This window comes from Pseudopodoces humilis, chromosome 3, assembly GCF_049639895.1.
Source record: "Pseudopodoces humilis isolate 2021_Gansu_Grassland_sample_001 chromosome 3, ASM4963989v1, whole genome shotgun sequence".
In the NCBI taxonomy this organism is placed as follows: domain Eukaryota; kingdom Metazoa; phylum Chordata; class Aves; order Passeriformes; family Paridae; genus Pseudopodoces; species Pseudopodoces humilis.
Genome location: NC_142202.1, coordinates 95,746,979 through 95,761,357, shown reverse-complemented (window position 1 = coordinate 95,761,357; position 14,379 = coordinate 95,746,979). Strand labels below are relative to the sequence as shown.

Genomic DNA, 14,379 nt, shown 5'->3' with positions numbered 1-14,379 from the left:
ATTTTGAAGTCATTCCAAACCTTCAGGAAACTCACAGGAAGTGACAGCTTCAAGGTCATACTGCAGTGCCCATCAAATCCTTTGCTAATTGCTTCACCTAGGACAAGATATACAAAGCACAAAAGAGCAGAGCATGAGAGGGGCAGCAGCATAGAGATGAAAATTCAGTTATTACTCTATTGATAATTTTAAGGTGTTCAAGGTAACCAGCAGGTTACTGACTATAGTGTATATTTCTTATGGGGAAAAAATTACCTAGTTTAAAGAATGAATTTTCAAAGTACTCAACGTTCAGCCTGATTTTAATTTAATTTTGAGCTAAAACTCCCAATTTCATCATAAACACAGAAGTTAGGAGCTTTTGAAGATTCCTTTCAAGGTGGAGAATACCAAATGCTATACCTATGTTACTGTCTTCAAGTGCTTCACTTGGACCCATTGTCACATGCAGGGAGCTATAGAAATCATGTCAGTGGCTATTCTGCAAACCTGGTCCAATTTTGCTGTGCAGTGTCAGAGTGGCAGATATTCCTGAGAGGCTTAGTGGTTCCCATAGTAATAGACCAACCAGGAATGGGACATTCTTCTTTAGAGACAAATGTGTCCACATAAATTTACTGAAAAAAGCCTATGTGGGTTTTTGACTCAGATTTATTTTTTGAGCACAGGCTTACAGAAATGCTATTAGGAGACAAGAGAATCTGCATGGCTTTGTTCCTAGTTGTAGGGCATGTTCTCTTAAGGCTATCTTCTGCTTTTTTCTCTGTGACTCCATCATTTTATGTTATTCCTTCACATACAAATGAAGATTTTTTCCAAAGGCTGAGCTGTTTGGAAATGAACATTTGAATTTGCATATGTTGGAACTGATTCATCCCTGGTGCCAGGAAGTGCTCTCTGCTGTGGGGAGGGGATCTGCAGCTGCCCGGTGCTGCCTCCAAGGCAGGCGATGCTGGCAGGAGAGAAAGTGTGGGCAAGGTGCCCAGGGGGAGAACTGATTCACAGCTTCCCCCTGGCAGCTTCTGAGCACAGAGCACCCCCTGGGTAGTGCACAGAAGCTATTTCATGTTAGGCACATACCCTGCCTTTGGCAACTGGCATGATAAGGGGTTATGTGCTGATGCTAGATGTGAGAACAGCAGGCAGCACGTCATGGCACTTGCTGCTGGGAAGTCCTGACTGGTAGCAAAAGAAGCAGAATGCAGAGGTGGTAATGGAAAGCACGGGAATATTTTTTCTGAAGCAATATAATTAATTTAAACTCATTGTGTGTATCTGTGCATTTGAGTGCACGGCAATATTTCATGTGCCAGCATGATGCATTTTAGGCTGCTTATAGGAGAATGGATTTCAGTGTAATTAAAAAACATACCATGCTCTTTCTCACCCCCACACAGTTCAAAAAATACAGGAAGGCAATACAGATAATAGCAGCAGCTAAAAACAGAAAAAATAGTACATGCAGAAAATCAGGGAATTAATTAAATTGTACCTGAGGAGAGGAGTATGCAGTCAACATGCCCCAGTTCAGAACCATTCAGTTGCTGGGGATTACTAGGGGCAAAGAGAGCAACTCTGCAGAGATGAAAGATACTGTAGTTACTCCATGAAGCCTCTGAGCCAAAATTATTTTAGTCTCATGCCTGGACTAGCTCCATAGGCCTGGCATTGTTCCTTCATGGATAGAAACACTGTACAGTGAAAGTGGGAACAACAAATCTTTCCATTCTACTCTTCTTTCCAATATCTAATCTGTACTTGTCTCAGTGTCTTCTGAGAGGGCTCAGTAATACCCCACCAAGAGGGATCCTTGTCTGGATCTCCCTACTCTCCTGCCCACTCCCACTGGAATTGCATTGGCAAATCCCTGACAATAATTTTTTTTTTTTTTTAATTCACCCATTTATTTTTCCACCATAATTCTTTGGTGTTGCTGGCTCTTGTCATTTCTTGAAATCCTCTTCCTTTATATCTGCTCTGGGTTTGGCATTTAAATTTCCTTATTGCCTTCAGTGAGACCTGTCATATCAGTAGCATTCTGTGCTACCGATGTGAGAAATGCTAGCAGTATTTTACATGTGGAAAAGTGATATTTAGCACTTTTGCTAAAACTAAATTTCTGTGCTTAAATACTCCTTCTAGCTAGAACAAATAGAAGGAAATAATTTAACACATGAATCTAAGTTTAACTTCTTTAATTTTTTTGGATTACAATGTATCTTTATGAAACTTTGATATTTGTAGAGTTCTGACTTTGCACAGTCGTTATAGGTAATTTGTGAGGATTGCAATAGAAGTTTAACCTTGAACATGAAACCAGAGAAGTAAAATCTCCTGAAATATTCATTATCTGCATGACTGTCCCATAGAGTTTATGTTGCCTCTTGAACCAATTCAAATGAGCTCAAATAAGCTCTAAATGCAATTTCCAGAAGTTCCCAGTGTTAGCCTGGTTCTGCTCCTTTTGAAGCCACTGATAAAGCTTGCAAGGACTTCAATAAAAAAATAAAAAAAAGAGGGCAAGATACTTAAAATGAGTCACTGAGTCTTGACAGGTGATAAATTCTGTATTAAGGTTTCACACACAGCACTTTCTCTTCTGACACAAGGGCAGAATATGTACCCAGTCATTTCAGCAATGTGAGAGGACCACAAGCAATGCAGATGGCAGGAATGATAAAATCAGCTGGGAGAAAAGAACAGGAGGACAAGGGTGATGAAAGAAAAGATAATGGGAAAAAACAACTAAGAGGAAAGAAGAAAGAAACATTGACTTCAAGGTTATTAGAGATCATGAAAGGAAGAAGGATGAGGGAGGAACAGAGATTGAAGGCGTCAGCCAAAGAGAACAGAGAAAAAAAGAAGCAGAAGGAGAGAGAGAAAATGTTAAAGATGGAAGAAGAGACAAGAAGAAAAGGATTGGGGAAATGAGAGAGTAGAATGCAGCAGAGAAGTACTGGAGAGAAATATGGATGGAAAGCAAACTGTGGGGCAAAAGCAAATGGAGGTTCTTGCTTCACTGCAGGAAAATGATAGATTGAAAACATGGTGAAAGGCACCAGGAAAGAAAATGTAAGGAGTGAAATAGAAGTATGTAGATATGGCACCTCTCTGAGGAAAATTAAGGGAAAATAAATCCATCCTAGCAAAACTGTTTTTCTTTGTAAATTCATAGATAGATTATGTAGGTAGAGGGTTTTGGTCTAGATATCAAAAGAATCATCACTGGAATTCAGAAATCAAATGCTGTGGTAAAAAATAGACAATAAAAAACCACAGGATTAAAATTGAAAATATCTGTCTTCCTACTGGAATTAGAACAGACAGCAGCTTTTCTGTGCCATCACAAGAAAAAGAATCAGCAACATTCCCACTTCACATACTTAATTAGAGCTTGACAATCGACCAAAATACCTGGGACTGAAAATAAGATTTTGACAGATTTGCATATCCAGATCGCTTTCACAGAGCTAGAACAGTAGTGGCTGGGAGGCATTGCTCTGACTACTCAGAGGAGTAAAGGCAAAAAGAGCTGCTGCTATCTGTTCAGTTCCTGCTACAGAGGTGTTTTTGTAACAACCACAACCCTGGCTTTTACTGACACACCTGTGGCCAAAAATCTGTACTAAGGACCACACAGCTCTGTTCATGATCTTGTTTCTCACCTGGGAGTACTCCCTGCAGGTTAGTGGTGACAGGCATAGGAAAGAACTGGAGAAAAGTTTGTTCTCTCTTTTGGCCTCTCAGCTAATTGAAAAGCGTCAAGAGCTGCAAACCTGTAGTTTTTGACAAGCCTTCAAATTCGTGAAAGAATAGACACTCAATAAACCTACTATACACCACAGAAAATCCAGTTTTTAATTTGACAGAGCTTGTTCTCATCCTTTTGCTTTCTTGCCCTCTCCTTTTTTTCTCCTCTCTCACATATTCAATTCAGGAAATTGCAAACACAATTTCTTTCCAATTTTACTTTTGTAACCTTTTGTTTTGGGACTACCTCACTAGAAAAAAAAATAGCAACAAACCACAATAATTTGTTTATGAATCTATATGCAGTTTCAGAAGACATACAGCTTTTTAGCTGCAAACAGAGCAGTGAATAAGAATCTGTATTTCTGGCATATTTTCCTCTTCTGTGTAAAGTAATTTAGACTCTTTATTGTCCAATTTTGCTCTGCCAAATTCTTCCCTTTTTAAAAGCAGTATTGTGAAATTTTATCCAGTAGTGTTTTTAAAGTACTCTCAGATCCTCAGAAAAAAACCAGAAATGCAAGTATTATTGTGTCTGTCTTCCAGCCACCCAACCTATGAATTCCATTCCTAGTGATTCAGTCAAATAAAACAGAATCTCAAATAGATGGAAACCACCAGACAATAAAAAATTCTGCATCCTGCTATGAAAAAATCCCACAGGAAACAATTATATTTTTCTAGCCTTTCTGAATTTTCAATAGAAAATCACTCCTCTACTATAGAAATTGACAGCATGGTCAAAATAAAACTATGGGGAAAATATAATTTTCTATTAATCCCAGTACTTTTGCCATGTGGAACATTATGGAGAACCATTCGGAATTTTTGCACAATTTTCCCATTTATTCCCCTGTTCAATTCAATATGATTTTTCCTTTGCTAGCTACATCTGCTTAAATAGTTAATTTGTGCTTTGTAGGATAGTCTCTCTGATAGACTGTAATATTGATACATGCATTCACAAGGGAAGATTGGATGCACAGCATAGTAGGTACTAAGTGTTATAAACAAAACAGTAAAGGTACCATCAGTCTTTTGTGCTGATCCAGCAGCTTCTTAATGACGGGTCATGAAAGGTATTCTGTAGGAAACCATTGCAATTGGCCAATGTGAGAGAAATTGATGGTTTAATTCCTTTTCATTGGAGCCAATATCCTCAGCACAAAAATGAAAATGTTGAAGAAGTTTTTTATGTCTTTGTTTTACCTCTATGTTCTGAATCTAATCTATGTTTTTAAATAATTTTAAAAAGTAAGTCAATCTAAGTCATACACAATAATGAGGAAAAAAATTTGCAGTTCTGTCTTCACACTTTGTGCAAAATCCTATTTGCTCTCATGCTAGTAAAGCTGAAAATCTTTGTACATTACATGTAAGCTTATCTTGCTCCTGTCGACCTAGATAAAAGCCTAGGAATATAGGTTTAATTATGGGTCTTATTTGTAGTGCCCTATGCTGCTGAGAGCTGGGGTGTCTTGTGAGCTGAGGTTTCAACAAGACTTTTAACCACTGGCATTAGGAAAACCCCTCACAGAGCTGATTTGGGCACTGCATCCATTTCTTTCCCAGTCCCAGGAACCTCCCTGAGTTCTTCAAGCTGACAGAAGTTTAATTGCTGCACACCTTCATTCTTTCCCTAGTGAAAAATCAGTAGCAGGCCTTAAGTGTAGTCTTCTCAATTTAACTCTCAGCCTTTTTACTCCTGCTCTTGAATCTAAGCCAAATACTGAATCCAGCTGCCACAGCTGTTGCTGTTCTGCTGCCTGCCCTACTTCCTGATTCTGCTTATTTTCCCAAAAATGCTTCTCTGGGATGATCTGTGAAATGAATGGGACATCAAGGCACTGCTAACTGCATTCCCCTTCCCTGACAAGCCCTTTCTTTTACTGGATGCCCTGAATTTGTAGTCAAGTGCTACTATTCTATGTCCTGAACTCCACTCTTCACAGAGTCAGTTCCTCTTGTCACCTCCCTCATTGCAGTACTAAAGTATTTCTTGTGCTACAATAAGCTATTATGTAAATTCTACAAATGAGTTTCTGATCCTGCCAAATCAGAGTTACTTGCAGTAAGCAAGGAAAACTGCAGCTCTCTTTTTCCACATACTCTGATAGTCATTTTCGGAGGGTTTCACATCACCTGCCTCTACAAGCAGTGCATATATTTTTCTGGTGTTGTTGTTTATACATATGATTAAATCATATATGCATAGGTAGTAAATGATAGCAAGGTAGTAAGGTATATGCAAGCCCTACATATGCTCAGACATTTGGAAAATACAGAATCCCAATTCTAATAGTACAAGGACTTGGGGTTGTCTCCTTATCTGTTTACAACAGCAAGTAAATATTGTAATAGTTTCAAAATTGTAACAAACTGGTGCATATCTGCATCCTCTGTGTCACACTGTTAAGAGCATTTCCCATAGAATGGAAACAGCAGAAATATAAGCATTCCAGAGTTTTAAAATGTTCTTACCAACTGCACTCAACTCTCATTTCATCTGTTACATGACGGTAAATATAAACTTATGAGATTTAAAAACAAATATTATAGCACCAAAATCAAAATTTGAAAGGTCTTTCTGAAATCCTTGCCAACATAAATCTCTTATCTGGTTTAGTCAAAAGTACATTTTTAAACTGATATGAACTGCACAAAATTGTTTCTGAATATAATTCAATTTACAGTAGGATTATTTCTTCTTTAGCTTTGGTTGCTTATTTTTATTTTTAATGACACAGAAATAAGGTATTTTTTTAAATTGTGCAAGACTGTCCAGATGGTTGAGGTGAAATGGTCTTATTTTAAGACTGATGGATGGGATATACTGGTGCTTCTTACAAATCCTTTTTAAGACACTATTAGTCATGCTCCTTGTAACAAAAAGCCTTGGAAAAGATGAGAAAAAACATTTTTCAGTTTTGCTAATAGCTTATCCTCAAAGGGATAGAAAGTCTGGAGAGGAGAATGGTGGCTTCAAATCACAGGGTCATAAAGAAGAAATTCTTGTAGTACACCAGACTGCAGAGTAGTAGTCCCATAGCCCCAGGTTCTCCTTTATTCGTTTACATGCCATGGACATGTAAAGCCAAATTGTAGTCAATTCCTTTAATTAATTCTTATCCCCATATCTTATGATTCAACACGTTAGAGGCTTTAGTCAGGCTTCAGTGATGCAGCTAGTCTTGGTGGAAATAGGCATTGGAGACCACTGAAGCTACCTAGCAATAAAAAAAAAAAAACCTCATGAAGCAAGAGATTTTCTCTCTGTAGATCTCAAAACATTTGCCTAAAATTAAACATACATAGATATAGATAGAGTATTTAAATGATAAGACCCTTCATATTAGATGCCCTGACCACTGATTTTTTAAAGAAATAACCAACGTTTATGCTAGCTATGTGCAACCACAACAAAGAATGAAGGGCAAGAGGCATACAGACTGAGTTATGACTCCTTTATCAAGGACCGTAGTTTTACCTAATTGGTATCAGAAGGATCTATGCAGAAATTATGGGCTTTACCTTTCTATAAGCAGAAAAATTGATGTGTGATGTCAACCTGTATGTTGGTCTTTAAGAGCCACATTAATATACACCTTTCATGCAAGATCACGGTCATATATTTGGTCCTGTGCAAAGACAAACAAGAGGGAAGGATAATTGTCTCTTAGCACATTGTTTAGATTTCTTGTTCAAAGTGCACAGCCTGTTCGGGATGGAGAAGAGAAGCCTCAGTGTTGTAGTGTTAGTGTATGTATATAAAAGTAACATAGTTAGTGTATATATAGTAACATATATTAGTATATGTTACTTTATATGTTGTTAGCTGGTATAAGTTTTACCAGCTAACATCTGAGAACTGCTGCCATATTTTGATGTTTTCTATAGAAGAACTGAACTGATCCAGATGAAGACTATATGGGAACTTCTTTGAATACATTCCAGGTTAATCTGTATCTTTCAAGGTAGCAATAATCATGTTTGAAATCAGGCCCTGCTGAGCTCCTCAGAAATAGGTAATGCTTGCTAGCTTAAAACAGCTAAAATTCAGATTAATGGAACATGACAACTGCATAGGACTGAACACTGCATTGCTTAATTACTGACTTTAAGAAATGTTTGAGTCTCTGTAGAAACCTTGTGAATTAAAAGCTTACCAGTATGGACCAACTTTGAAGAAAGCACACATGTGACTAAAGGATGAAAGCCAAAGTCTTCATAAACTCCTAATTCAAATAGTGAAAAAAATCAGTGTTATGGAAATCTGATGTTTTAGAATGCAACATCTGAATTTGTGAGCAAGCTTTTTTGAATTTGAATGCTGTCTCCAAATGAAGATGTAAATAGCATGGCTAAAATTCAAAACTCAGGCTCAAGAAAAGTGACTTTTTGGAATTCATTTGTCTGTTCAGTAAAATGCACACAAATTAATTATTTGTCCTTTCTTTGATTTAGTATAGCAGATCAAATACCAGCTAATGACTTTACTTAGCATTATAATGTAGCTTTTTCTGTGATGATCGCAATCTTCTTTGCAATGTAGAAAAATCCATCCATTTTCTCTGATGGTTCTAATGTTGTTTCCCTATTAGAAATTCTACTGAGGGCTTTACCATTTCTGTCTGGTGCTGTAGCTGCTGTTTTGGACTGTTTGGGTGGGTTACCATATCTCTGCAAGAGGCCAGCATTACTTCCCTGTCTACACACTTCCTTTTTCTTTGGCATTTCCTTTGCTTCATGGAGAGGTGAAGGGGTCTCTTCATGGTGCGGCCTCATGACACTGTGCAGTGGGATTAGAGCAATAGCTCCAGTGGGAAAGAAAATTCCTCACCTCAGTGCTAGCCATTGCCTAATTTAGTCCATTTGCTGTTAACCCGATTCATTCCTGGTGGTGTAGGGATGATGGACTGCTGGGAAATCTCCGCTAATCTGCCAGTACTTGAGATATCCAGAAAGTATTGGAGTGGCCAGCTCAGTAGCAAACAAAACCACTTTATGAATGGAAAAGCTGTGTTTGTTCCTGGTGTGGAATTAAGGTCAGGTTTAGCAATGGTTAGGGGTCCCAAAGGCTGGCACCTGAAGAAACAAGGACTGAACAAATTAATATCTTTAAATGGGTACTTGTATCCTTCCTGTCAGTAACTGCTGGGTGTCTCTTACATTGTTATTCTAGGTGTCCCACCCCTGGGTGTGATGGCTCTGGGCATATTACTGGAAATTATGCTTCTCATCGAAGGTATGTAAAGACAAGGTTTTGTTATTTATATCAAATAACTGCAGAGCTAGAAGGTGGCTCAACTGACCTAACTTCACCCTCTGAATACTGAAGTAGGATTGAGTGCTGCACAGACATACATTGGTCTAACTCATATTAACCACTAATAAATATAATTTCTCAGCTTCAGCATGACTCACTACCCAAATCAGTATGAATATTTTTGCTAATATCTAACAAAATCTTTATAAAAAATAAATTCACTTTCTCTGCCTTCTCTAGTAGGCTGAGGAAGCAATTCAACATTTATGTTTGTGTTGCTTTACATTCTGAACATTTTAACTCTTCACAGTTTGGACTCAAATCCTACTCCTGGATCTTTTCCCCACAAACTGTATTTCCTGAATGTTCATGGCATCTCTTCCAGACTCTTTCCATATTCCTGTTCTTTATCTCCTCTCCCAGATGAAGCCTTATCAGCTATAATCAGAGGGAAAAAGTAACTCTTTTATCTAATATGCACCAGTCTTGTTAGTTCATTTCAGAAAAATGTTTGGCTTGTTCTTAAATTGCAGCACTATGTACTACATCAAGCCAGAAGAAAGGAAAAATAAATTTATGGATGAAAGCTGTCTTAACTGCCTAAACTATAACTTTACCAAGGGCCAAAGAATGCTTCTCACTCACTAATTAGGATATTGATCAATTACATTGTAGAGGTAATGGTATAAATGCTGTGTAATTAGTCATTCCCCCGTGGTTATTTAAGAACTAAATCAGTAGAGAAGAGTTGTGCCATATTTTGTAAATATCTATCCAGTGTTTAATCAAAGAATAATAGTGAATAATAGTATAGTCTACCACTCTTGTGTTAGTAAAGACTCTTTACTCCATGCAGACTAGTACTGTTGAGTCTGGATATTTGCTTTCTTCACCAAGTCCCTGCAGTTTTACAACTGGCTATAACTAGTCAGTACACAAATTCCCAGATTAAATGTTTTCCCACTAAAGCAGCAAACAGTTCAAAGTCAAAACATAAATAAAGAGATTGGGAACATGCCATATTTTACATGCTGTGAAAATGAGAGATCACAATATCAATTTCTGTAATGCAATGTTAAACATCAAAAGTACAAATAACATTATAAAGAAGAAGCTATAACTATTTTAAAAGCACTTACATGATGCAAGAGATTTAATCATGCTTTCAGAGGAATTTAAGGCCAAATGTAGAGCTACATTTAATTATATGTAAATTTATCAGCTACTACTCTACCAGCATTATGCTTGTTATAACTCTACCCCAACTTCAGGGAAGCTATTTATGTGTTTGATCATCTATTTAACCAGAAGCAGGTGGGAGAGTGAAGATAAAGAAGAAAAGTGTTACTAACAAGAGACCTAAAAGCTGGCAAGGTTGGTTGGGGAGAAACACTGAATAGTGATACATTTTTTAAGCCTTTTCCTTGTGCACTGTCTCCTAGCCATGAAATGACTGGACCATGAACTGAATGGTGTTAACTACCTTTGTCTATAAATTCTTACATTCTTGTATTTTTGCAGATGACTGCTGGACCAAGTTTTCATTTGATTGTGCAGCATAATCAACTACATATAAAGATATAAAAAGTTGTTCTACAAAACAAACATATCTGGAATTTGCCCAGTCCATTGGACTTTAGCACATGCAGCCTTTTGAAATGCTGCCATGTCTATATTGACCACATAACTCCTTCATTTCTCTTCCAAAAAGTCCTCTGGCAACGCCATGTCATCGTCTGCCTGCAGGCACAGAAGCACTGACTCGTAGTCAGTGAAGTAACATTTTCTTTGCTTAAATCCACAGATGTCCTCAGGAGACCTGTCACATTTACATAGAGCCAGCCTTGCCCTGTTCAGATCATGATATCTGTCAAGGCCGTTTCTGAGGTGGGAAGGCTGGCAAAATGAATGCTTTCAAAGGGCAGCAAACCAGTAGCCTAAATCTGGAGCTGTTAAGCATGGAAGACTCCACAGCATGTTGTCAGTTGGGCTTTCTAATTCCCAGACTGAAAATTAGCATTTAGCTCTGCCTGCATCTGAGTTAGCATTTTTGTTTGTATTTGACACCATCAGTTATAACCCTCTTTATAACCCTCTCAGTTTCAGAAGGAAAGGAATGACAGACTTCTCTCCTAAGTGGCTGCTGGGTATCCCTGGTATTTAAAATGGCTGCTCAACAGCAGGCATACATGAGGCAGATTTAGCTCTGCAGTTCCACACAGCCCTTCAATTGATACAAGAAGTTAAAGCAGCGTGCACTGCTGCTGAATTTCCCTCTTTGTCTTTTGTCTTCATATATGAGGAATTAAAGTCTTAGGAAAAATGAAGTGCTATGTTTATCTTGTAATAACTTTGGGTATTACAGGATAAAAAAATTAAAGGCTCATCTTTGACATATGTTTTCTCAATGGATCCACTGTCAGAGGAAAAATGAATTAATCACAGCCCCAGAAACTGTTGGAAATGTCTGTTTAGAGGACCTGAAAAGTCTTAGGATTTTCTAATAAATCAGAGTACCAGAATAGAAAGATCCAAAGAGATGATGCACCAAAACACCAATAAGTAGGTGATAATTAAATTGATTTAATATGTAGAAAGCCTTAAATCATTAGTCAAGACAGAAATTCTTTGTTCAGATTTTGTTATGAAAATGTCATCATCTGCAAGCATACCCATCTGTACACCTACTAAAAAAAGTACTGCTTTCTGAGGAATTCCTATTAACTGTTCAGTTTTCAGATGCAAATTCTGATTATTCTCACACAGTGAGAACAACTACTCTCAAAGATAAAGGAGAAGTGTCTTTAACTCCTGTCCCCTGCCCTTCACTTTCTGCAGACCAGGTTGCATGACAGGCAGTGAACCAGCCTGTTCCTGAACTGTTCCCCTTCCCCAGAGCCAGCTTCCTCTATTCTGTATCCCTCAGACTCTCTTCCTCCTACCTCCTTCTTACAGACAAAGTTATTATTTTTGAAGAAAACTGTTCTTAATTGGCACAGGCTTTCTCAGATTTAGTTTGTACACAAGGAACAAGGTCCTTCGATGTCCACTACACAAGCTAGAATAAATAGTTCGCTTTCTAAAGGAAAATGGTTGGTTATATTTAAAATAGAAAATGAAATGGGATGAGGGCGTAGGTCCATGTATCAGAATGCAGATACCTATTCCACTAATGCTGACATGACTCCTGGCATGACACTGACCCTGGGCCACTAAAAGTCTCCCAGGCAGTTCTAAGATATGATTTGAGACTCAGTGTGGGTCCAGATCATTGTTTACAGACAATATGGGTGTAGCTGTCCTGCTTTGCAGAGATAGAGAGCTTAGCTGTACAAATCTGAACTTTCTGGTCTTGGGTCAAAGCAAGAGTTCTAGGTCCTTTCTATTTAACACTGTAGGTGTAGCCATGACCTCTCACTAAAAGTTTCTAGAAAATGTACTATGTCCAATATCCTATGCCAGCATTCCTCTCTTTCTTTAATTGACTTATTTATGGCTTTGCAGCATGTAAACTCTGGTCTGTTCTTCATTTTCTAACACAGAATTCTGTCTGTGATTGCATCACCTTTTTCTGTGCTTCTTCCCCTCAGGCCTCACTGGTTTTGACAAGACAAAATAACTGAAAATTTTGTTATCACTCTGTCTCTTCTTAGCAAAGACATGACCTAAACAACATTCAAGTACCTTTCCTCATGCTGAAAACAAAAATTTAATCTTCTATTTTGTTTCTTTCTCTAGGGAATTTTTTCTTTGGTGACAATTCTTTCTCTCTCATGTCAACACTTGCAGGTGTTCTACTAGTGGATTTCTTTTTTTAATGTGTATAATTAAGATGGAAATAATATTTAAATAGAGGACCAAGCATGATTTTGTTGGTAGCCATAATTGTATCCTCAGATATCAAGTACCTAAAAAAATATTTGAAAAACTGTTAAGGTCATTGTCAAGTTTACTAAGTGGTTTCAATAATGAATTCTTCATATGAGCTTGTGTAGTTGAAAACAATGTTCTCAGTCTTTAGTTATATGAAACATTGGTTAGCCTAACATATAACTTTGTCTCTACCAAATCTTTTTGTCTGGGTGAATTCTGAGCGCTTGAACCCCTTCTCTGGAAGGCATTGAAAGCTTTGAGCTCTCTCACATTTCTATTCAATCATTCTATAGAATTGTTATGTGATGTTTGGGAAGGTTTGATAATGTTACTAGTGCTCCTGAGAGAAATCTTTAGTCCTGTGAAGATCTACTCCTGTTTTTCCTATTCTTCCAACCTTCTCAGACATAGAGGACATGATGTTTCTCAGCCCTGAAGCATTGACTTCTACTCCTTTTAAAGATGCTAGTGCTGCTGCTGAGTCAGCTGAAGGAATTACCAGGCAGAGGGTTTAAGAGCTGCCTTCCCTGACTCCTTGGGGAGTTCCTGTGTGTGTGGTCTGCACAGTGCCAGCAGTCCTGTCCTGCATCACAGACCCACGCGTACATCCCCCCACTTGTGCTGGCTGTTGCAGCTCTCTTTATTTAACCCACCTGAGATTTGATTGTGGGAACTGGATAGGATTGCCTATTTTGCCAGTTTCTCTGATAGAAAGTGTATTCCTGTAAAGTGTGCCCAAGAATGAGAAGTTTCATTCTAAAATGTTTTCTTTCACACAGTCTTTCAGGCTGTCCACGAGCAAAGAAAAGTGGAATCAGGATAGCACAAAGCAAGGAAGACAAAGAAGACCAAGAGCCAATTAGGTGAGAACAAACATTGTCAAAGGGCCTTTGTATGTTTTATAAGGTCTTATATATCTTCAGGCTTTTTTAAGGCATAATGTTATTGTGTGGTAGTTATCCAAGGGAAGATGACCACATTGATTTCTATGAGCAAATCTAGTATCTGTGCTGATTGTTTCAGCAAAGGATACAGCATTAGCCAAGGATACAATCATCTGTAATTTAGAAATAGTTTAAAATTCTTCATTTTCACATGATACTAAAAAATCACTTAGATCTTAATCTCCTAAATGCCCCTTAAACATGTTTGCATACTACAGGCAAACCACACATGCTAAATAAAGGTAGTTATGGGAATTGAATTGAGTAATAATAATAATAGAAAACTGAGTGTGTGTATGAGACTGCTGCAACAAGTCTGATTGTTCATGCAGTTTGCAAGAGAAACAAGGCCTATGGGTCTTGGTTTCTTCTTGCAAGGCACTCTGATATCAGTGGCCATTGAACTGGGTTGATTTAGTGACTTCTTAGACCATTCAGGACCAGATCCTCAGTGGAGAGTTGCAAGAATATTTTACTTCACAAACAGTGAAGTAATTGGCCTTTAGTTTAGATACGTGTTACAAAGAAACACATTGAAAAAGACCA

General features: G+C 37.9%; 1 protein-coding gene and 1 long non-coding RNA gene across 16 annotated transcripts in view; one reads left to right on the top strand and one right to left on the bottom strand.

The window, feature by feature from the left end:
• Nucleotides 1-14,379, top strand: part of MYT1L (myelin transcription factor 1 like) — a 302,005-nt gene that overhangs the window by 259,611 nt on the left and 28,015 nt on the right. For all 15 annotated transcript variants that reach the window (XM_088052813.1, XM_088052810.1, XM_088052812.1 and 12 more), the window contains 2 exons: nucleotides 8,933-8,995; nucleotides 13,669-13,752. In XM_088052813.1, the coding sequence (XP_087908939.1) occupies nucleotides 8,933-8,995; nucleotides 13,669-13,752 (147 nt within the window). The remainder of the gene's footprint in view (nucleotides 1-8,932; nucleotides 8,996-13,668; nucleotides 13,753-14,379) is intronic.
• Nucleotides 5,155-10,256, bottom strand: LOC148184708 (uncharacterized). The gene is made up of 3 exons (XR_015772149.1): nucleotides 10,156-10,256; nucleotides 7,282-7,388; nucleotides 5,155-6,977 (listed from the first exon to the last, which is right to left on the bottom strand). It is a non-coding gene; the product is annotated as an uncharacterized LOC148184708 (long non-coding RNA).